Here is a 25,182-nt window from a genome sequence, read left to right on the forward strand (position 1 = left end):
ATTTAATACTAAATAAATATTTAGTATTTAGTATTAATACTAAATAAATATTAATCATTCAAAAATTTATAATTAAGAGAAAAACAAAATCTATTTAAGAAGTCCATCACAAAATTACATAATTCTATTACTTTTGTGTATGTATCATGTGCATGGGTGTGTATAAAGATAAAAAAACTGGAAGAAAATAATTCATTAGTGTTTCTTTGAGTGGTGGAGTTACAAATGCACTCAAATTTCCCCTGTTAGAAAAGAAACAAAATAATTTTAAAAAGAAACTGCTGCTGCTGCTGCTTAGTCGCTTCAGTCGTGTCCGACTCTGTGCGACCCCATAGACGGCAGCCCACCGGGCTCCCCAATCCCTGGGATTCTCCAGGCAAGAACACTGGAGGGGGTTGCCATTTCCTTCTCCAATGCATGAAAGTGAAAAGTGAAAGTGAAGTGCCTACTCTTAGCGACCCCATGGACTGCAACCTACCAGGCTCCTCTGTCCATGGGATTTTCCAAGCAAGAGTACTGGAGTGGGGTGCCATTGCCTTCTCCCAAAAAGAAACTAGTGATGGGGAAAACTTATCATCTTCCTCCTATAATTTCTGAAGAAAAACAATAGTCTTCAAAAATCACAGATTACATAGTCACTGTTTTTAATTTATTAAGAAGAATTCTAAAGTAACAGGCTTCCCTGGTGGCTCGGATGGTAAAGAATCTGCCTATAATGCAGGAAACCTGGGTTCGATCCCTGGGTGGGGAAGATCCCCTGGAGAAGGAAATGGCAACCCACTCCAGTATTCTTACTTGGAGAATTCCACAGACAGAGAAGGCTTGTGGGCTACAGTCCATGGAATCGCAAAGTCAGACATGACTGAGTAACACATTCTAAAGTAATGGGCTTTGGTTCCTACTGGTCTGGTTTTGTTTTCTAGATGGTGGCAAACAGTGTTAGAGCAGGTATCATTTCTGTGGTGTATGAACACAGTGGCCTAACGTTGGAGACCCTACTTTATCTCATCGAAAAAGCTCTGGATGGGCAGATGGCACAGAGTGTGGGAATATTCAGTGATGGAGATAGCAGAGAAATCAACTTACTCCAAGGTAAGACTGGGGATTGGGAAGAAAAATTTGCACTGAGGTAGTGTTTGTCCACAATTTAAGGAGGTTGATATCCCAGCTCAAAAAGATCAGGCAGGAGGAGTTCTTACTTTTTTCTTTCTTTACTGGGGCTTAGGAAGGCAGTCTTCAGGACTCCGTTAGAAATCACTGCAGACTAGCTGAATCATCACATTCAATTCCCAGGAGGTGAAAGGTACAGTGGTTTCCCATGCCTGGGAGCCTTCTTACTTCTGCTCTCGAGGACTTATTTATTGATTGGCAATCATAGGAAACATTTCCACTTTGGAACTTGGTTGTAAAGTCCCAGGACTTGACTGGCCATTGACCAACCATGCTGTGAGCCTGGTAACTCACATTGCTGACCCATGGAAGCAGAGACACAATGTCCTTAACCTAAGCATTCAGTGTCTAATAAATCCAGGACAGGAGGAGAGTGTTGTCATGTTGGAGTCCAATGGTACCTTCTGTGGTCCTCACATGGTGCTATCATTGAAGCAGAGATGCCCTGCAGATCTTGGCCTTACAAGCAGATGTTGGCCAAAACACAAACTGCTAAGAGCTTCTGTTAATGTGACATTTTTATTTCCTCCCCCTCAGGCTATAAAATTGGTATTAAAAATTTATTGAGGCCTGAAGTGAGAGACTTCTGGGAAAAATTAGGAAGCTATGTGGCCCCCGAAGAAGAAGGGGGTCACGTGGACCTCTTTGTACCACTTGGAGCATCAGGTCAGTTTTGAGAGTTAGTGGTCATACCTACTTTGTGATGATATTTCATGGATTTATAAAATGTCCTCAATTCAAATAACTGTTACATTTATTTTTTATTTTTTCTCCTTATACTTCACATACTCAGATATTTAGGGGGAAAGGACATCAAGGTTAGTGGTCAGAGTAAGCTTTCCCTAAAGAAACAGTCATTAGTGGTAAAAGCTAACCAGAAAAATTACTTGTTTCTTCTGGAAAACATAGTAAAATCAGCCTCCACAGTACAGGTGAAAATCCCAGACCAGCATTGGGACCATCATCAGCCTGTATGAGGAAATTTTCCCTGTTGGGTTCAGAATCTGGAAGGAGTGGGCATGAACTTGGTGACCAGGGACCTGGACTTGAATTCCACTCAGGTGACTTGAGCTGTGTGGTCTTAGGCAAGTTTGTGGACCTCTGTTTCCTCATATGAAAGTTAGGATAATAGTACCTTACCTTATCGGACTTGTGAATATCAAAATGCATATAAAATACTTAAATGTTGGAGTATTTAAAAATGATGAAGTGCCTTGTAAAGATGAGTGTGGTAACTTATCATTTTAAGTGCCTGTCTAATATCAGCCATATTTAACATAAAAGCTCTGCTTTCATGAATTCATGGGCTATGTTTTTTTGTTTATTTGTTGTTGTTTTTTAGCCAAGCAGAACATGGGAAAGGAAGTGTGGAATTAAAGTTTCTCAAACTGTTTCTTGCTACCCATTCCTTAGGGAACTTAAATTTAGTTCTTAATCCTTGGATTTCATTGGACTATTCAGTACATACAAAGCATGACTCTGGCAGGATTTCTCTAGGCAAAGGAAGTATAGGAAGGAGTTTAAAAGAAAATGAAGTACAAATTATTGTAAAAAAATAGTTTTTACAATTACAAGTATATAATCTCAATTATGTAGAAAATAGGGACAGACAACTCTAGGAGCAAATATAGCACACTATTAACACTGTCTATCTCTAGATCTGTTATTTCAAATTTTCTTTTAAAATCAATTTGAAAGGCTAAGTTACAAAGAATGTGGAAGGTGTGACTCCAATGTTCAAAATCTGTGTATGTGACATGGAGGGTGGTAGTGGGATGTGTGTATAAGAAGGGTTTGAAAGCATATATACCATCATGCTGACTATAGTTGGATAATATTAGTGAGTTTTCCTTTCTTTTATAGTTTCCTTTTTCTTTGATCTTTTTTTGGTCTCTATTTTCTGTAGTGAACTAGTATTACTTTTAAAATGAGAGAAAAACAAATTTTTTAATGGGAGTAGGGGGAAAAAAAGGATGTTAAAAAGTAACGTACTGAAAGGCAAAGAGAATATGGGCAAAAGGGGAAAAGAACAGTAGATTTAGTGACACAAAAATGGTCTCAAGTGAAACTTAATGGTATGCAAACAATAGATTTCCCATTGCCATTCTGGGCCCCCAGGTCATCCCTGAACTTCCCATCAAATATAATTCCTGCTGGGTGAACCATTGAGACCCTGGTTCAGTCAGAAGGCCCTGGCTTCTCAGTCAAAAATCTTCCACCACCTCAGGAATCTGGAGCCTGTCAGCCCTGTAGCTGTACCACCTCTGAAATCCTGATCTTAAGCATTTTTCTCTGAGTACCACTTCCAAATTGTGTCCTCAAATATTCCCACTCTATTGGTTCTCTGCCTGAGGATCTCCAATCCACGTACTCCCACTTACTCACTCTCCATCACCATGCCTTCGACCTTGGTTCCTTCCTCATTAAACCTAGATTTACTGGTTTGTCATTATCATCTCTCTTGCAAAGCACCTGAACTTCTTTTTTGCTGGCCAAACTCCAGTTTATTTGGCTAAATCCCAGTGCCGGTTGGAGAAGGAAATGGGAACCCACTCCAGTGTTCTTGCCTGGAGAATCCCCGGGACCAGGGAGCCTGGTGGGCTGCCATCTATGGGGTTGCACGGAGTTGGACACAACTGAAGCGACTTAGCAGCAGCAGCAATGCCAGTTAGAATACAACGTTCTGCGTAATCTATGCCTGCCAGTGCTGAAGCAGCTGAAGACTGTTGGAAAGAGTAATACAACTGTTCTTACTGATCTAACTTTAATGCCATAAACACCAAATGGGATTGGAGCTCTGATAAGCAATCCTACCACATTTCCTTGGTAAATTCATTTTCCCACTCTTTCATGACTGTCACCCCTTCTCCTCTTTAGTCAATCTTTCAATAACCCTCTCTCTCACTTGTTGATTTCACCATTTACTTCCCTAAGGAAACCCCTTAATATACCTCGCACCACAAAAACCACCATCTATCCAGCCTCTTACATTCATCCTGTCTTCCTTTCTGTTATGGTGAAAGAAGCACCCCTGCTTGAATCAAACATCAGCTACACCACTTGGACACTGGATTGCACCGCCTTTCACCTTCTCAAGACATCACTCCTATGCTCAAATCCACCCCCAGAGCCTCAATCTTCTCTCTGTATTGGATTAATCCTATCAGATCAAGAACACCTGTAGTAGCTCCTCCACTCCCCCTCCCCCCTGAGAGACCATAAACTCTCTCACGTGAGTTGACTATACCAATGGTTCTCAAGTTTTTGATGTGCATTTGACTCACCTAGACGACTTGTTGCAATCCACATTGCTGGATCCCACCCTAGTGTTTCAGATTCAGGTCTGGCACGGGAGCGGAGAATTTGGTGATGCTGATGCTGCTGATCCCAGAGCCACACTTGGAGAACTACTGGTATAGCTCAGAGGTCCCCAACCTTTTCGGCAGCAGGGGCCGATTTTGTGGAAAACAGTTTCTCCATGCACCAGAAGTGGGGGGTTTGGGATGATTCAAGCATATTACATTTATTGTGCACTTTGCTTTGAATCTAATGCTTTCACTGATCTGACAGAAGGTATCGGTCCACAGCCGGCAGGTTGGGGACCCCTGGTCTAGCTGACTGCTTCTACCTTCCTCACCTCTCACTTGCCCACCTCCCAAGCTCCTCCACGTGGTCTCGTCTACCAAAGCCACTTTTGGAAGGCTATCAATGACTCCCATGTGCCCAAATCCAGCAGTCCTTTTCTATCTGCACCTTGCCCTGACCTCTCAGGGGCGTTTGAGGTGGATGAATACTCCTCAAAACTCTCCTTCTTCCCTTGGTTTCCCTAAGACCATCCACTCTTTGTTTTCCTCCTACCTCAGCAATCTGTTCCCCTCAGTCTCCTTTGCTGACTCCTTCTCTTTGGCGAGGCCCTTAAATGTGTCCCAGGCTTGATCCCAGGCTCACTTATTTTCCATGACTACACTCTTCCCTTAGGGAGTCCCATTTATTCCTATGACTTTACGTTCAGTCTGGATACTGAAGACTCCCAAATTTATGTCTCCATCTCTGAAATCTCAGCTGTAAACTCATCTAGCTTTTACTTGACATCTTCATGTGGGTGTTTAGTTTGCATGGCTAATAGGTATCTCAAAGTTCACACACCTGAAACAGATTCTTGATTGCCTTGTATTACAAACCCACCCCTTTCCCAGAATTTCTCACATAAGATCGCATTATTCACCAGTTACTGATAAGCCAGAAACCTAAAACTCTTCTTTTTTTGGTGTTACTTACAAATTGTAAGCACTTTTATTAAGGTATAGTTGACATGAAGTATTTAAAGTGTGTAATTTGATAAAATTTGACATAAGTCTACACACCATGTGAAACCATAAAACAGTCAAGATGATGAACACATTCATCATCCCCCAAAGTTTCTTCCTGCCACCTTGCAATTTCTCACTTTGCTTCTCCACTCCAACCAGAGGCAACCACTAATCTCACAATATATTAGTTTGTATTTTATAGAATTTTCTGTAAATGGAATCATACAGTGCATTTTTTTGGTCAGGCTTCCGTCACTCCAGATATTTTAGATTCATCCATTCATCATGCTGGTATCAATGGTTCATTCCTTTTTACTACTGGGAATGATTATATTGTATAGTTATACCACAGTTTGTTTATCCATTCACCTGTTGATAGATATTTGAGATCTTTCCAGTTTAAGACTTTTACAAGCAAAGCTGCTGTGAACATATGCTTTCATTTCTCTTGGGTAAATAAATACCTAGGACTGGAATCACTGGTTTATATGATAGGTGTATGTTTAACTTAAAAAAAAAAAAACCCAGCCAAACTTTTTCCAAAGTGGTTATGCCATTTTAGATTTCCACCCAGCTATCCAATACTCCAACACTTGGTAAGGTCTGCCTTCTTAATCTGAGCCATTGAAGTGTGTCCTGATATCTCTTCATAGTTTTAATTTGCATTTTCTCTAATGATCAGTGATGCTAAGCTTCTTTCCATGTGTTTATTTGCCATTTGTCCTCCTTGGTGAAGTGTCCATTCAAATCTTTTGCTCATTTTAAAATTTAGGGTTTTTGGCTTTTTACTGAGGTATCTTTGTATATTCTGGGAAAGTTGTTGCAAATATTTTCTCCCACTCTATGACTTATCTTTTCCTTCTCTGAATGGTTTCTTTTGAAGACAAGAAATTCTTAATTTTGATAAAGTCTAATTTATCAATCTTTATGTTTTACGGATTATGCTTTTGATGTCATATCTAAAAACTCTACCTAACCAAAGATCACTTCTATGATTTCTCCAAAATTATTTATAGTTTTAAGTTTGACATTTGAGTTTGTGATTCATTTGATTTATGCTTTTTAAAAAAAAATAGAATGCCAGGTATGAATTGAAGTTCTTTTTTAAAAAACACGTGGCTATCAAAATATTTCAGTACCATTCCTTGTAAAGACCATCCTTTTCCCAGTGGATTTTATTTGCATCTTAGTTGAAATCAGTTGACTGTGAATGTATTAGGTACTCTTATGAACTTGCTGTAATTTCATTGATCTATTTGTCATTGGAAACATTAGATACAAATAAGTGACAGACATCCCAATCTTTCAGCCACAACCATCTTGCTGCAAGCAACTGAAACAACTTGGAGTAATCCTTTACTCCAGGACCACAAAGAATTAAAATACATTACTTATAGTTTCATTTGAAGTAGTTTGATCTATATGCTGTGTCATGGAAGAAGGGGTAAAATTAATGCTAAAATTTGACCATTGTATTCCACTGTGTGTTTAACAGTTTTAAAAGTATCCTCTTGCAGGAGACCTCTAGTCAGACTATTTTAGAAAATCTGTGTAGACTTTTCTGTCTTTGGCCTAATTCCAAATTTGAAAATAAGCACCAGGTCAAACTGTATCCCTCTTTCTCCACCCTGTTGTCAGTCTTCCTGAATGAAGTGTCTGGACTTCAGCATTGAGGGATGAACTGTAAAGTGTTGATGGACTATGCCAGGAGGGATTTGAATCAAAGACAGTCCTACAGTGCTTCTAAGTAGTATTTAACTGTTATGGCAAAACCTGTGAGTGAACTAATAAAAGTATTTTTGACTGTGCAGAGGCAGGAATAGAAGTTCTTTCTCAGCTGTCTCAACTGACTGGCACGTTATTTACTGCTCCCACTGGGATTGCCACTGGCTGTTACCAACATCGTAAGTGTGTATGGGTGCTAACTACTGTGTCCAATGATACCCACCAACTCCAGGATCACCAAGGACAAAACACAGCTAATAATACTGGTTCTGGCAATGTCAATTACTGCCTTTCATTCCTGCTCTGAAGGAGTGCTGTCACTTCCCAAACTAGCTCATTTCTCATCACTCAGTCATTTGCTTAGAAGGGAATTATTATTACAAATATCTGCTTCAAACCATCATTTGCAAAAATACCAGCTTTAACAGTTAAACAAAGATGTAGCTGATCTAGAGAAATGATAAGTACAGAGCACAATTTTCTTCGTAAAACATTATCAATGTGCTTTCATTTGGAAAAATGAATTGGAGCTATAAGTAGCTAGTGAAGGGGCTGGCTCAAGTTTCATTGCAGTAGCATTAAGGGAGAGGAAGAACAAAGAGAAATTACACTTGAAAGCAAAATTTCATTTAGATACTAAAGCTGCAACTATTGGATCAAAATGTAACATTGTCTGACCAATAGGAGTGAAATTGCTTTGCTATAATAATGTTAATCATTTTCCCCTTTAAAACTCTCTCACTTCCTATCAAACAGGAATGGGAGTGATGTAAAACTATATAAAGCTTACTGCTCTAGTCCTGAATGCTAAGTGCCTTTCAAGACAGGAAAGCTGGCATCATTGGGAGACTTGTAAGGGAGAAGATTCATAATGATACAACAAAAAGCACACTGACCTAATACAGTTTTGTAGCAGAACTTGCTTGTTAATTTTAGTTTATATAGCAGCAGCATCCAGTGCAAGCATGTTTGGCCCCATTCAGGGAGGAAATCAGCCTTGCAGAGATAGCAGGGTGTAGACACTGCAGTTATAAGATGGGTTTTCATCTTTTTCTCCTCTGTCTCTTCTTCCTCCTTTTCCCACTCTTCTTCTTCTCATTCTAGAACATGTTACAAATAGTTTCACATTTATCAGCAAAAAATGTGGAAAGAAGAATGAAACTATCCATTTAGGACAGAAAATCGAATTTCCCTTGGCCCTCTGTCATTTAGTCACTGATTTTCAAGGAAAGAAACTTTCTTAAGCACCCATTTCAGTACATGTAGAGATATCTATATAGAGACAGAGCAGCTGGACATAGTGTAAATAAGATGCAGGGTTGGCTCCAATGGAGATAACTTTTGGATGACATGATGGGGAAACCAGGTAAAATGCAGTTTTCCTGTATTTTTACTTTTTAGGATGTGAACATAAAATAGTATATTCTTATTTGGAAGTCTATTCTGCTTTTGATGCAAAAATCCAGCAGCTATTTAATTTTACTTCAAATACAGTGTCAATCTTATCAAAGAGTAGATAGACATTTGAAATTATTCATTTTGTCCTTTTTGAGTTTCTAATTTTACCTTTGAAAACAGACTATGGGTGTTTATTTTAGTCTTCTAATGAGAAAGGGTAATACGCCTGATATAAATACAACTAAGGGTATTTTTTTTTCTATACTGTAAACAAGAACTCTTTCATTTGAGCTTAAGTCTGTGATACTAAATGGAGAAAATAATGTCAGTTCTTAGTGACTGGCTGGGACGACAGTGGGAAACGGCACCCCCTTCAATCTACTTCAGCGAATCAAAGCTGCAGACATGGTCCAGCCTCACCGACTTCCTGGAAGACACCTTGAAATCAGTAAGGAAACAATTAAGTCCTCTCTTCAAGGAGTTGCAGAAGAACATCAGTGGCAGGATGATAGGTAAGAACTGTTGCTACTTCTGTTGCTGGTTAATTATGAAGCTTGTCACATATCCAGAGTGAATACAAATGTAGGAATGCAGAAGTAAAAAACTGCCTGTTTATTGTCTTTGTTTTTCATAGCTTCTTTCAGATATCATGAATATCCACTAAGAACAAATATATTCATCTTTAAAATGCTGAAGCAAGTTCCTGGTTTCTAATTTTACCATCTTATTAATTCTGTCAGTCAATTGTTTACCTTGGCAAAATTCACTTTGCTAAGCCAGAGAGCTCTGTCCTTTTCCCTCTAAATTTGCTCTCAAAGTTAAGCACCAACATCCCAGTTAAGCATCTCTTAGACCAAAGCACTCATTACTTAAATTGTTCTATAATTAAATTCTATGTATTTTCTTTCTAAAATATTTGGTGATGGGCTTCATGGACAGGCATATTGGACATTATTGAATTTGTTTTCACATTTACACTTCTTACTCATGATCCAATTATCACAATAAAGACTTTTGGAAACAATGTCCTGTTTCAACTTCAGATCTTCATCTAAACCAGTCAGTTCTTCAAAACCAAGTACTTAAAAAAAAAATATTTAAGTAGGTTTTTCCTGCATCTTTAACTGCCAACTCGTTTTCCTCCCTAACTCTTCACATGTCACCGAAGCACTGTACCAGTTAAGTCATTATATATCTATGTCTTAGTTCTCTCTTCCCTTCCTCTGCCTTGCTCTGTCTATACAAGAGCTGTAACATACAAATATGCATGCAGGTATTTTATCTGTCAACATATGCCCATATCTCTTTGCATAAAGCAGGGGTTTGTCTTTTTGGTTTTAACTCTACCACATTTAGTAGGTGTTCAGCTAATATTTAAAAATTGTTATGAGGCTAAAAACAAGGAGAAATTATTTTTCCTGGTTCTTTCACAGATGTTAATGACTAGAGAGATAAATGAAAAGATTAACAGTAGAAGTGTTTTTTGATCATGTATGTCATAAGGCACGAAAATCAAATGGAAAAAGGTTGCTTTTCAAATCAATGCAAGTTGCTCAAAATATTTTAAAAATATAGGTGTCTGTATGTATGTTTGTATGTTATTCCCTATGGACTTAAAATGTTTATGGAATTGAGCACAAAGATAATGCAGAATATAGAAGAGCTTTTGGTGGAATTGAGAATCTAAACTTTATAAGGTTCATTTTTACATGTTCTTTCCCTGTCCAATTTATATATTTTATTCAATATCAACTTTGTCAGGGTGGGTACCTTTTATATGCTACACATTTGGACACTTTTGCTCATTTTCTATTTTATCTTGATAGATAATCTTCATGGCATAATAGAATTTTTATTCTTAGTCTGCATTTTTATCCACTAACAAGCAACTGTAAGGACTAAATTTTCTTCTTGATCACATCTCTTAAATAAATTAATTACAAAGCATATGGACTTATATTTACAGGGCAATTTGTATTTGACACCATGAGTGTGGCTAACATTCTGAATAACCAAGAAATTGTACAAGCTCTGGCAGATGGATTGATAGAACTTGCAAGAGAAAATTCTGTAAGTGTTCCTTTGAATAAAATAAGCTACAAAACCCCCAAAACTTAAATTTTAGTGTGCATTTACCGCTTTATCCTTTAGGACACAATTCCTCAGAGAAATAGCATCAGTTTATGAAAACAGCCACTGAAAGAGTCTAAACCCAAGATGTATAATTACACAAAAATAGGAAAATCTTCTTGGTTATTTGATATTAATCATATGGTACACTATTCTTGGGTTCTGCAACCATGGGTTCTGCACCCTCAGATTCACCCAACCACATGTTGAAAATATTCATTTAAAAAAATTCCAGGGACTTGCCTGGTGGCTAAGACTTCATGCTGTCAATGCAGGGGACCTAAGTTCGTTCCCTGGTCATGATACTAGAACCCACATGCTGTAACTAAGACCTAGAGAAACCAATTAAATACGTATTTTTTAATTCCAAAAGTTTCAAAAGGTGAAACTTGATTTTAGCCATGCATTGACAACTATTTACATAGTGTTTATACTGTACTAGTACTATAAGTAATTGAGAGATGATTTAAAGTATATGGGAGGGACTTCCCTGGTGGTCCAGTGGCTAAGACTCTGCACTCCCAATGCAGCGGGCCTGGGTTCAACCCCTTGTCAAGAAACTAAATCCTGAGAGCTGCAACTAAAGACTGAAAATCCCATGTGTAGCAGCTAAGACCCGGTGCAGCCAAATAAATGAATAAATAAATATGTAAAGTATATGGGGGTGTTTCCCAGGTAGTGCAGTTGTAAAGAATCAGCCTGCCAGTGCAGAACATGCAAGAGACTTGGGTTCAATTCCTGGGTTGGGAAGATCCCCCGAAGTAGGAAATGGCAACATGCTCCCGTATTCTTGCCCAGAAAATTCCATGGACAGAGGAGCCTGGTGGGCTATATAGTCCATGGGGTCACAAAGTGAAAGTAAAGTTGCTCAGTTGTGTGCGACTCTTTTTGATCCCACAGACTATAGGTTACCAGGCTACCCCATCCATGGAATTTTCCAGGCAAGAGTACCGGAGTGGGTTGCCATTTCCTTCTCCAGGGCATCTTCCCGACCTGGGGATCGAATCCGAGTCTCCCACATTGCAGGCAGACGCTTTAACCTCTGGGCACACGCACCAAAGTATATGGGAGAATGTCCTAGGTTATATGCAAGTACTACACCATTTTACATAAGGGACTTGAGTATCTGAGAATTTTGGTATCTGCAGAGGTCCCGAAGCAAATCCCTGTGCATAAGGAAGAATAATTGTTGCAGCCCTCAGTTCAGGGGAAGCTGAGAACAAGACATGAATGGGGTATTATCAACGTACCTGATGCTATATAAGGCTTGTAGTTTTCCAAGAAACAGTTCTCAAATCCTTCCTTCCCAAAGTGTAATTACTACTTCCTTGTAGTAATTATACTTTGTGGGGGATTTAACATTGCTTTTGGACACTTTCTCCTTACCCATCATGGTTTCAGCTTGGCTTCCTGGGTAAGCACCATTCATCTCCTGGGCTCATGGCCCAGTGTGGGGCCTGAGGAGGTGCAGGTAGCCATGAATTTCTTCTCTGAAGACTCAACTCCCCAGTGCACTAGCCAACCCTCTCACAGCCCAGCAATAAATGCCCTGGAGAATTCAGCTGATAATATGATCAGGGATGTTCACAGGGATAATCCTGAGGCCCTGAAATTCTCTGCAGTATTCTCAAACACCAAAGAATTATTCAATGTTTGATGTTGGTTCATGGTACTTATGCCACCAAATTATTTTAAAATAACCTTGTACGATATAATTTTCATGGTGTTCAAACCTACAGCCTGAGAGGGAACCAGATTTGGGAGTCTCACCAGGGTATTTTCCCCAAGAATTCTGCTGCTTGGAGGCTCACTTCTTTCCCCTGTAACACACCAAAGTTGTCCTGTCCCCTTTCCTCCTCTGGCTAAGAGGCCAGTGTGGGCCACTTTGGTTCTGAAGACCTTGAGACCCTCCCACAAGACCTTGGCATCCTCACTGAACTGTGACAATAAGCTGAGAACCAAGATTAACCAGAAAGCCCCATTTACTGCCTCAAATGAGTTACTTTGTTTTCTAGACTTGTAAATTAGGTAGAAAGCTGAAAATGCTACTAGAAAATGTATTCTCATATCTGCTGCACTCTTGTTGACCTGCATTTGAAATAAAAATTCTTTTTTTTGGTGGGGGGGTGTTGGTAATCTTTCAGGACAACCCTCTGGAATTTTTGTCATATTTTCTGCTAAAGAAATGTAGTAAAAAGAGCAAGCATTTTGAAGGAAATGTTATTCTGACAAAAAGTGACCCAAAGGCAACACACAGTTTACTCACAAAGGTAAAATTACTGTGGCATTTTTATGTTGTTGCTTCACCATACAGTTTGAGAAATGTGCTTAAGAAACTCATAATCAGTAATGATAATTCTAACCTGAAAGCTTTCAATTTGTCATTTCTCGTAAGAACTTCATTTTCATGGATTTTTATTTTTAAAAGGGTGTTTTGTAGTTTCATAATGTTAGTAACACTTAATCTACTTGATTAGTGGATTACATGGCATCATGCTGATGAGAGTAACACTAGTTGACTCTTAGGGGAAGGACTGAATACTCGCATTCTGGCCAACGTAACCTAAAGAGATTTTTTTTTTTTTTTTTTGCAGCCCAGGACACTTTTTTGGTGAAACTAAAAATGGTTCTTTTTTTTCTTTTAGTTGAGATTCAAATTCATAAAAGAAAAAAAAAAAGTGGGTTTGAAGCTAGTTCTTTAGTTGAGCAAAAATAATTTTGCCAGTACTATATTCAGAATATGTACATTCTTGGTTAAGTGAAGTAATATGGATTCAGGAAATACTGAAAATTACATTATCATTCAGAGAACTGATGTCTATGAAAATGCCATTTCATGCCCATTGGAAAAGCACCTATCTTTGATAATTGAAGGCTGGGGATGCCACCCATAACACAAAGTCACCGTGGAGACTGTTAGGAGAAATGGACTTGTAAGTTCCCCTAGTAGCAAATGGTGTGTTGCCCTATAAACCTAATATTCTGGAAGACTTTGTTGCCCTGGCTTTACAGGACAGCACAGGGCAAGGAAAGGCAAATGGAGCACCGCTGGGGCCGCATCCTCTCTGCCAAGCTGCCCTAGACTTACTCAGCAGAATAAAAGGCCTGCAGTTATGCAGCCCCTGCCCTCTGTCTTTAGTAGACCATGCCTCTTAGCAGAACCCCCACTCCCTGAAGCAGCTTATTCTTCCCAACCACAAGCATCCTCTCCAGGAGGAGTCTTGATAAACACATTCCCAGGGACATCAAAGCCTTTAGATGTTAGAACCCTGCTTCCTTGTAGCCTGACCCCTAAATCTATCTCTTAGGAAACTCACAGACTATGTACTCATCAGGGTTCTCCAGAGAATCAGAACCAACAGAACTGCTCTTGTTACATCACCTTCCTGTAATAAAACTACAGAAATGTTAAATCTTTAATGCCTGGGAATATCTTTCATATTTTCCTTTTTAAAAAATAAAATTAGAAAAAAAAATATGTTAGATTATTATTTGGTGTTCTGTTATTTAACACTTGGGAGCTTGTGCATGATGCCCATGAAACAAAGTTGGTGGCCCTAGGAAAGAAAACCACAGATTAAATATAGGTGCTGAATTCGGATAAAATGGAGGTGAGTTTCTCCACACCTTGGAGTTTATTTTTAAAAGTGTAAATGTTCATCCAGAAGAGCACACAAACTCTCAGCCATGAGAGTGGAAAGTAATGCCTTCTTCTGAGACAACTGTTTTATAGATTGTTCCACAAGGGTTTGTGTAAGAGGATTAGTCTGCCAAATCCAGGACCAAATACACATACATATATACATATAGCTGCAGAAGGCAATGGCACCCCACTCCAGTACTCTTGCCTGGAAAATCCCATGGACGGAGGAGCCTGGAGGGCTGCAGTCCATGGGGTCGCTAGAAGTCGGACATGACTGAGTGGCTTCACTTTCACTTTTCACTTTCATGCATTGGAGAAGGAAATGGCAACCCACTCCAGTGTTCTTGCCTGGAGAATCCCAGGGACGGGGAGCCTGGTGGGCTGCCATCTATGGGGTCGCACGGAGTCAGACATGACTGAAGTGACTTAGCAGCAGCATATACATATAGGTAGACAGCTCACTCTATAAATCTATCTATCATCTTGCTGCCCAGTCAGTAGTACAGTAGTAACTCCTAGCCTTGATAAGCCTGCAGTGTTTACACTGATGCTATAGAACCATGGCGATAGGTCACAGCCAAAATCATAGTTGTTCTTCAGCACTATCATTGTCACAACTACTGCATGCGTGCTCAGTCGCTCAGTCGTGTCCAACTCTTTGCGACCCCATGGACTGTAGCCTGCTAGGCTCCTCTGTCCATAGGATTTCCCGGGCAAGAATACCTGCGTGGGTTGCCATTTCCTCCTCCAGGGGATCTTCTGGACCCAGGGATCGGACCACACCTCCTGTGTTTCCTGCATTGGCAGGCGGATTTTTTTTTTTTTTTTTTTTACTACTGAGCCACCTGGGAAACCTCACAATTCTTTCTGAACCCTAATTCAGGTAGTCAAGTGTTTTCTGGGAGAAAGCACCAGCAATAAATAGGATGTGAGCAATAACTAAGATCCTAGAGGAAAATTCCGAATATACGATCCAAAGTGTCCCTTACAGGCCATGGAGAGAGTCAAGGCAAAGGCCCATTGACTCAAAATAACTGTTTTCTTAAAAATGTGCAAAGTTTGCTACTCTGTTACTTCCTTTGAGTTCGTCCTTTAGAATGAATAACAAATGGCATCTTAACCTAAGAAGAGGTCCTAAAAATCCTAATAATTAGATAATATAAAATGAGAGAACATGTTGTTTTTAGGTTCAAACACAATTACTATGTCAAACTGACTTGCTATCCACAAAGAAAAATTTACATTTAAGAAATAGCGGTAGCTGGAAATTCCCTGGTAGTTCAGTGGTTTAAAAATTCTTAAAAAGCTGTTGCTGAGCCAGAGGTGAAACAAAGCCTAGTCTGAACAAGCAGGTTCTGAGATAGCCAGGGTGGCCCAGGAGTCCACTGCTGAGCTTCAGTGGCTGAGCACTCATGGGAGCCTGTCCAATGGGATGATACCCCAGAGAAGGGGCCTCTGTCATCTGTGGAGTCCACAGTTCAAATCTGTATGGCTTGGGTTCTCTTAACCTCCAGTCAAGCAGGCTGAGTTTCATTTTCATTTTATACCTGCAACCACGTCTACCTACACAACTGCAGTGTCACTGCTGACTGGTTGAAGTTATCATTTCTCTACATGAATGATCAGCATTATTACATATTTTGAAAGAAGACAATCTTCCAAGCATAGAAATTTTGAATTATTTTGTCAAAATTCAAAGTAGATTCCCCCTGACCCAGCATAAATATAAATACTGGAGTAGGAAATGACAATCCACTGTAGTATGCTTGTCTGGAAAATTCCATGGAAAGAGGAGCCTGGCAGGCTCAAGTTCACGGGGTCACAAAAAGTTGGACCTGACTGAGCACACACGCACACAAATATAAATACATGCCAGACTGGTGTGGGTCAGCCCCAAATGGGAAAGGACATGGTGAAAAGACTATGTGGAGCAGCCATGAAGTGCTCAGACTCAGGTGGGGGGCCTGCAGGCCCGGGAGAAACTGGCTGGCTGTGTGTGCTTCTGGGCCCAGGGGTCTTACACAAAGGCTTCAGGCAGCCATGAGGCATGTCTGCAGGTAAAAGTGTGTTTTTGTCTGAGTAGAGTAAGACAAAAGGAGTCTTGGTTATAAATTGGTGTTTTTCTTCTAGTTTCACTCATACATATCAAGGGGTTGCCATGGATAGTTTTATCTTTGACTCGGAAGGGCAGCAGTAGTGACCATTAATCATCATTAGCTTTCAACACAAACGTGGGACCATTGTTCCATTTCTCGGGTGGACCCTGGGATGCTGCAGGGAAGGCGGAAGGGGGGCTATTTTTTAATGTGATAATTTATATGGAAGCCACAAGAAAAATTAACAAGGCAAAGTGAGGAAAGAATAAGCCATATTTAAATGTGGAAACAGATCTAGAAATGGCATGTGAATTTCTTTATGACACTTTTTCATTAGGTGAAAAAAGAGGTGAATTTTACAAAGTATTGTGAATTTTTCTTCTGGCGTCTTGAAAGTAAGGTAACTTATTTGGCACTGCTGCCAGAATTCAGGCAGAGACCTATGTCCCAGGCACGTGTGAGGAGCTGCTCCCAGGGAAAATGGAAACTGCACTGAATTTAGTTTCTTAACACAGTTCCTAGGAAGCAAAAAGTTATTATTTTTTAAAACATAAAATTTAATTTTGTTGAGTGCTTAACTTATGTTTCTAGAGAACACTGTGATTAGGGCCAAAGGCAGAGCTACTGAGATCCTCCTGTGGGCTTAGCACTGACTGGGCATTTAGATATCCCAGGACCTGCCTCCAAATAATCAAGTCTGCATTTAATCCTCAGGAAACAGATGTGATAGAAGATAACCCTCAGGACACAAAACCAAGTCTCAGCAAAAATGATCCAAATTTTGAGTTGCTGGTTAAGCTGGTAAGCCAACTATTCTGGTTTGTTCTTTCTCTTTTCTTGAGAGTTTCTCTTAGAGGGGAAAAAAAACCCAAATATAACTGGAGGAGATCCAGCCAGCAGCTTTTTTCTTTGATTAAGTCCTGATCTAAAAAGAAGTTGAGCCAAGGGGATGGACTTGAAACATCTTGGCAACAACAGTCATCTCTGTGCTACTCCATGCTTTTCTAATAGGACGCTAGAAAGGCATTTAAAAAAATGGTCCGTGGACAAGAAGGTTCACAGTTTCTAACCGACTCATCAACAGTTGATTTACTCAATCAATCACAGTTTCTAACTGACTCATCATCAGCCACGGTCTGATTTCAAATGTTGAGTACAATCAATATAACCTTTAGGGCTGTCTTTCAAAGGGTAGTGGGTGGAGGAGGTGTGGACCGGCAGAGGCTTGGTCCTGTGCTGCCGGTTAACACACAGCGCATGCGTGCCATCTAGTATTTCTACAGCACACATCCACTTTTACTATCATATTTTAGCCTCAGAATTCTGAAACCCGTATTTTGTAGAAGAGGAAGTCAAGTCAGAAAACTTAAATGATTTCCTTAAGGTCAAAAAACAGTAAGAAAAGTTTGAATCCTGCAGAAGGACGCTCGGCCCTGGGCTCTTTCCCAACCACGCAGCAGCCGGGACCAGTCTGCTTACAGTGGGTGGTGCCTACAGTCCGCCTACAGTGGACAGTGTCCCTGTGGACCTCGGCGGCTGCGGGCTCACTCAGCCCCACGCCATCCCAGGAACCACCCAGGAACAGAGGGTTTACAAAGAAACAAATATGACAGTATCTCCGCTGACCATTGGTGATAATACTGCACAATGGTTTTGTTACCCAAACAACTCTATGTGCCCAACGTACAGTGAGGCCAAACACCAAAATGGAGTTTGGAGCAGAAAAAAGTTAATCGCAGAGCCAGGCAAGAGACAGGTGGCTCCGGCCTTAAAAACCCCAAACTCCCTGAAAGCTCTCAGCAAAGTGCTTGTCTAGGAACGGTGAGGGGGAGTGTGGTTAGTCGTTGCAGACTTCCTTGTATCAGAGCTTTTGTTCTTGAGGTCCGGTCATGGTCAGGTAATGATGTTCCTAGAAGTTTCTACCAAACAAACATTATCCTTTGTTCTGACAGGAGAGGGTCAGGTCTCAAGGCACAACTTTCACCCTCCGAGCTCTGGTCTTGGCTGACAGGAGGCAAATCTCAATTGGTGGCTCCTTCAGGGCCAGGTCCCCAGACCCTGCCCAGCCGTCATCACTGATGGAGCCAGGCACCCAACCCGACTGGCCCACCCTCAGGCTTCTCAGACCGCCCAAATTGCAGGGAGAGGTTCTGGAGACTACCTACGTCCCAGGCAGATGGCCACTGCCATCAGGTCACAGAGGTGGGGATGGGGGAGAAGCTCACCACTGCCTCAAGGGCTGGGGCTAGGCCAGTGGGCGGCCTTGGCAAGAGCCCCAGAGCCCTGCAGAACAGGGTCCCTGCTGGCCCAAGGCTGGGTGAGCTAGAGAGCCCAAGGAAAAAGCTGAGATCCACCTCTTACCTCACTTTGCACCGGAAGACCACCATTCGGCTGACAGTTGGTGGAATGCTCCCACCAACGGAAGCTTATTGACGGTTGATTGTTTGTGGGAGGGGCCACTGTGGCACCAACCAATGGCTGAGCAGGAATGCTAACGGTCTCTCAGTAGCTGTTGCCTGGTAACAGGGTGGGGTGGGGAGGGTGGCTAGGGTCGGGTGGGAGTGGCGCTAATGGGTCACAGCAATGGCCCCGTGCTAAGAGCTATGCTGGGCAGCGCTCTATTATAGTTTCAAGATAACAGCGGGAGTTTAACAACTGAAACTTTAAATCAAAATCGTTATAAATATTAGATAACTCCAGTATTTTAAAGATCACTTCATGGCAAATAGATGGGGAAACAATGGAAACAATGATGCACTTTATTTATCACTGCCCATGGTGACTGCAGCCATGAAATTAAAAGATGCTTGCTCCTTGGAAGAAACGTTATGACCAACCTAGACAGCATATTAAAAAGCAGAGACATTACTTTGCCAACAAAAGTCCGTCTAGTCAAGGCTATGGTTTTTCCTGTGGTCATGGATGGATTTGAGAGTTGGACTGTGAAGAAAGCTGAGTGCCGAAGAATTGATGCTTTTGAACTGTGTGTTGGACAAGACTTTTGAGAGTCCCTTGGACTGCAGGGATATCCAACCAGTCCATTCTAAAGGAGATCAGCCCTGGGTTTTCATCGGAAGGACTGATGCTAAAGCTGAAACTCCAGTACTTTGGCCACCTCATGCGAAGAGTTGACTCACTGGAAAAGACTGATGCTGGGAGGGAGAAGGGGACGACAGGATGAGATGGCTGGATGGCATCACTGACTTGATGGACATGAGTTTGAGTAAACTCCGGGAGATGGTGATGGACAGGGAGGCCTGGTGTGCTGCAATTCATGGGGTTGCAAAGAGTTGGACACGACTGAGCGACTGAACTGAACTGAACTGAACTGAAATAGGCTTTATATACAATAGGCATATGTTTGAAAGATTAAAACTAACCAAGAACAGTGTTTATAGTATTTCAAACAGAATGAGTGTTCTGATTCTTCTCTTAAATTATTTTCACATTTTAATTTTAGCTCATGAAATTATAGTTGACATTTCAGGTGAAGATCACATGGCATGAAACAGTAGTATTGTCTTATTTTATTTGAGGCAGTGTGGAGCTGGAGGGGAAAGAGGAAACTGTGTTCTAAGAGTTTTAATCATCCTAGGTACAAATACAAGGCCATTCAATTTTTAAAATTTGAATATTGTGATTGTTTTCTATTGTAAAAATACTAATTTTACAACTTCAAAAGTATAAATAGAAGGGAAAGAATCCTAATTCCAGTAAGGAAAATTAATTTCTCTAATCGTAAACATAGCATTCAATATCAGGGTATGGGATTTCTTTACACCAGTGCATGGCTTTTCCCTCAGGATTGCTGAAACAGAACTTTGATATATAGAAAGCACAGAACATCGGGAAACCTACCTACCCAGGAGAGACAGTAGTTTTTCCTAAACACAGAAAGAAGAGCATGATTTTGGCATTTCATAATACACAGCGGGAAATAACTATTGAAGTATTTGATAATGAGAGGTCTAGCTCATTTCAGTCTTGTTTACACTATAATCGATAAAACACTACTGGGGAAAAAAAATAGGAAAACAATGCACAACCCAAAGGCTTTCTCACCATCACCTCTGTAAAGGCAGAATTCTGCCTTTGCATCATTGTGGAGCCAACACCTAGCACATGACACTAGATATCTATTTGGATGGATAGATGGATAAAAGTAAATTCTCAACCTGCACCTTCTCAAGATTCAAGAGTCCAAGGCCCATCTCTACTATGGCATCAGGCTGGCCAGTGTGAGGGACAATTTGATGATGGGGTCAAGCAGTGTGGTCAGCAGAGTCCTCCATATTCCCTTATCAAGTTTCCCTTCAGCCCTGCATATCACGAATCAGAAAGGTGCCCTCAGAGTGACCGCCTGACTGCTCAGTACTTTCATTTCTCTGTCTCCTTTGCCTGTCAGGCCTTTTGATGATGGAAGCCTGAAATGAGTCATTACACTTTCCTTCTGAGTTCTTTATGCTTTTCCATAGGAGAGAAAACTCCAGCTGGATTCAGCCGAAAAGCGAACCAGAGTCGTCAGGGAACTCTTACAGAGCGAGAGAAGATATGTGCAGATGCTGGAAATTGTGAGAGATGTTTATGTGAGGCCACTGAGAGCGGCGCTGTCATCAAACAGAGCCATCCTGAGTGCTGCAAACATCCAGATCATGTTCTCTGATATTCTACAGATCTTATGTCTCAACAAGTAAACTCTGAATAGCTATGTTTTGAAATATTCATTGTGGTATGGGAGGAACATACACTTGTTTCAAAAAGTTATACAGAGGCTCAGTCATTCTCTGCCCTTTTGGGGGACACTGCCTGATCACCTCACAGAAGAGAGATAATTCTTGACACTGGGCTGCAAACAGTAGTGATGATTCCTGGGGTGTATCCCTGCCTGGACTCAGAGCTATAGGTCAAGGAGTGGAGTTCAGTGCCTGGGGATTCTATATTCATTATGCTATTTATGCAAAAGACAATGGGAAGGGGAGCTACTCATAGTTATCAGTGTTTGGCTGATCAGTGGGAGAGGAACAGGAGGCTGTAATGGGACTAAGTCACTAGAAGACTTTGCTTAGAGAACCAGAGGCTGGGGATTAGTGTAATAACAGTATATGTATATGGAAGGGTTGAGAGAGAAAATTGATCATTTGCACTGAATAAAATAAGACAAACTGAGCTTGTGTTTCTCTGCCAGTAACTCTTTAGATAACTTAGAACAAGTTCCTTAGCTTCGGGGATCCCAGATTCTATAAAAGGAACTAGTGTGCTTCCAGTTTTGAAATTCTGTGATGGCTGAAGAATTACCTTTGATCCAAGGGAAATGGGCTTAGTGGTGGTGATGGCATTTAGCCATTGAAGTGAGTTGAGCACCCTCCTCTGAGGACTGTAAGAAACTGTCCCCAGGCAAAGAGGAGAGGGAACAGTCAGGGCAGCCTCTCCAGGCCAGCGTGGGATCGTGACTCAGCCCCCAAGTCAACCTACTTCCTCCCTTTCCAGCTCTGTGTCAAGGCGAAAGGATCTGACAAAAGCCCCGCCCTAAATGACTGAGTACACATCTATTTTCTTGTAAGTTTATAGGCCGTCATTGGTCAATATTTCACAGCCATGCTTTTCTCATGTTGCAGGTGGTTTCTAGATGACCTGAGAGACAGACTACAGGAATGGGGCCCCGCTCACGGTGTGGGAGAAATATTCATCAAGTTTGGAAGCCAGTTGAACACATATACCAATTTCTTCAACAATTACCCTGTGGTTCTAAAAACTATTGAGAAGGTAACAGATTGAGGGACCATCCAGGCATTTATTAGACCTTCTGAACTTGTGAGGACTAGAAGGACTAGAATTCGTAGGAAAGACTTTTCTATCCTTGGCTTCCAGATCTCCTCCTCTGGTTTACCGTGAGCTCTTTGAGGATGAGGGCACTGATTTACTTAGTTTTGATCACTACGGGCTGGCATAGTGCTTGACCCAGCAGTGCCTAGGAACTGGTTGTGGGACTGAACTAGTCCTCATGCAAATTTCCAGACTCCCACCCGCCCCAGTTACTCTGTGGCTTGGGTATAGGAACATAGTTCACAGTTAGGCAGAAGCAAAACTGTGAACCTGCTTTCACACTGCCTCTATAGCCCGTGTGGTGAGTCCAGCTCTCTCACGGAGAAAAGGAATTCATAAACATGTGTGGAATAATGACACTCAATGTGTGAAATCTCACGATAAAATAAGGATTTCCTTTGTTTTGTATTCCCCAGCAAGTGCGTTTTAAACAGTTGTCTTTGTTGTGACAATGTGTATGTAGTCTGAGCAGGTCTATGCAGCTCTCATCTGTGCAGCTCTCATCTGTGCCCCTTGCTGCTCTCATTGGGATCTTCTCTGCTCTCATTGGGATCTTCTCTGCTCTCATTGGGAATTCCTCTGCTCTCATTGGGATCTCTGATGACAATAAGATACTTCTTTCTTGCCAGGAGCCAGCATGGGGAATCCTGCCCGTGGCAAAGGTCAGGAGGAAGGAGGCCTGACAAAACACAAAGGCGGGATCAGGGAATTTGAAGTGGGGACCGAGTTGGTGCTTTCCCCTCCTCGGTTTGCATCAAAAGGGCAGCAGGAGGGGCACCTTGGGACGTGGTGGTGCCCTCTGCCCTGTTCCTGTGTCCACTGTGGCCCTGCCCACCTGTCTGCCCTGAGGCCCTGAAGTAAAGGCCTGGGGCTCGGAGGTCTCTGAACACTTCCTGACCTCAGACATCTCCCTTTGTCGTCGTCTTTCTACTCCACCCAGGGAGTTTAAGCTCTGCTGCGCAACTCGATTATGTGAAAGTTGCATAAATAAAGCAGTGTCACAGAACTGACCTTTAGGACAAGAATTGGAGCAAGGCAGCACATGTTATAATAACAGATTGGTGCCAGCAATTATGGATAATAATGTGTCTATTTCACTAGCATGGGGTGCATATAAGTAAGTATTCAGTAAATGTTAGCTATTAATATTATTGAAATCAATGACTATTTGATTTCTAGAAATTAGACTTACTGGCATCTGAAAAAAATGCAGTGACTTCCTGGGGGCTGTAATGGTGATGAATAATGCATTTTGAAACAGATTTTAAGTACAAAGGAGCACCTTCTTAATGTTATTGTGGAAAACATGCTTAACAGCAGAATTACACACCAATCCCTACACTTAACACTTACTGTGTGGCAGGCACTCTATAGGTAGGATTTCCGCCCCCTCCCCAGCCCCTCCCCAAGTTAGCTATGACATCCATGAGAAAACTGAGGTTCACAGAAGTAAGCTTGACAAAGTCACACAGAATTAGATAAAATTAAATTAGAATTCTAATCCAGGCCTGCTGCTGCTAAGTCGCTTCAGTCGTGTCTGACCCTGTGCGACCCCATAGATGGCAGCCCACCAGGCTCCCCCATCCCTGGGATTCTCCAGGCAAGAACACTGGAGTGGGTTGCCATTTCCTTCTCCAATCATGAAAGTGAAAAGTGAAAGTGAAGTTGCTCAGTCGTGTCTGACTCTTAGTGACCCCATGGATTGCGGCCTACCAGGCTCCTCCGTCCATGAGATTTTCCAGGCAAGAGTGCTGGAATAGGGTGCCATTCCCAGGCCTATCTGCATGCAAAGTCCATTTTCATTTTTCTATACCGATTAAGTTCAATGACTAGGGTTAATTTATGGTATAATTAATACACTATACTTAGGATATCAGGAAGCACCTCTAGTATTAATAGTACTGTGATTAGGTGTAGATGTTGCCCTTTTGCTTTGAGCGCTTCACAGATTATGCTTGTCTGGTAGAATAAAAACACTTCACAACTGTTTTACAGAATTTTGACAATATAACTCTCACTTTTAGTGCAGAGAAATGATACCAGCATTCCGAGCTTTCCTGAAGAGGCATGATAAGACCATTGTTACCAAAATGCTGAGGTAAGCTCTGAGGGAGAGCACAGCTAGGTCACCCCAAGGACTGGCATTCTGTGGCCTCAGAAAGGGACCAGAGCTCCCTTTTCTCTGTGCCTCCTACAGTCTTCCGGAGCTGCTTTTGTACCCATCCCGGAGGTTTGAAGAATATATTCATCTTCTCTATGCTCTGAGGCTTCACACTCCTGCGGAACATATTGACCGTGGAAACTTGACCATTGCAATTGACCAAATCAAAAATTACAAAGGCTACATAGATCAGGTTGGTTGCTGGTAAGAGTCTGTGTCCTTTAAAAATGTTATAATGCTTTTGTGGTACTCTGACTCAAAGATTCCGAAATCCCTTAGCCTCTTGGGGTTCTCTTTAAACTTTTTCATCCTTTTAATGCTAAATCATTGTATTCAGTGATATTGAGCACTGAGGGCCTTTATTCTAAACCAAATAATGTTGTCAGATATCTTTTTAAGTACACTTATACAGATTTTTTAAAAAAGAGCAAACCTCTTTGTTTCTGAAAGTACTTCTTAATGTATTAATCAACTTTCCTGCCTAAGAAAGTACAGCAATCACAATTATTCTCTGCAAGATTTGATCATCTTGGAGTATAGGACTACCATTCTGAACATGTCACTGTGATGGGCACACAGCCCAGGAGTCTGGGCTGAATGGAAACAATAACACAGTACACCCAGAAAAAAAACTTTTTGAACAGAGTCTTGCCACTTGCCTCTTTGTTTTAAAACACTGGGTACAGGAAATTGAGATTCTTATGATAGTTTATGAAAATACCACAA

General features: G+C 41.2%; 1 protein-coding gene across 4 annotated transcripts in view; it reads left to right on the forward strand.

Annotated features, from left to right (window-relative positions):
* Positions 1-25,182, forward strand: part of ECT2L (epithelial cell transforming 2 like) — a 78,400-nt gene that overhangs the window by 42,188 nt on the left and 11,030 nt on the right. For 2 of the 4 annotated variants that reach the window (XM_040238773.1, XM_040238776.1), the window contains 11 exons: positions 924-1,092; positions 1,708-1,836; positions 7,292-7,384; positions 8,933-9,115; positions 10,570-10,673; positions 12,878-13,003; positions 17,187-17,273; positions 20,948-21,162; positions 22,088-22,235; positions 24,320-24,393; positions 24,493-24,649. In XM_040238773.1, the coding sequence (XP_040094707.1) occupies positions 924-1,092; positions 1,708-1,836; positions 7,292-7,384; positions 8,933-9,115; positions 10,570-10,673; positions 12,878-13,003; positions 17,187-17,273; positions 20,948-21,162; positions 22,088-22,235; positions 24,320-24,393; positions 24,493-24,649 (1,485 nt within the window). Of the gene's footprint in view, positions 1-923; positions 1,093-1,707; positions 1,837-7,291; positions 7,385-8,932; positions 9,116-10,569; positions 10,674-12,877; positions 13,004-17,186; positions 17,274-20,947; positions 21,163-22,087; positions 22,236-24,319; positions 24,394-24,492; positions 24,661-25,182 lie in introns of all 4 variants that reach the window. The other 2 variants (XR_005720823.1, XM_040238774.1) reach the window with 2 other exon arrangements.

This window comes from Oryx dammah, unplaced genomic scaffold, assembly GCF_014754425.2.
Source record: "Oryx dammah isolate SB20612 unplaced genomic scaffold, SCBI_Odam_1.1 HiC_scaffold_4, whole genome shotgun sequence".
Taxonomy (NCBI): domain Eukaryota; kingdom Metazoa; phylum Chordata; class Mammalia; order Artiodactyla; family Bovidae; genus Oryx; species Oryx dammah.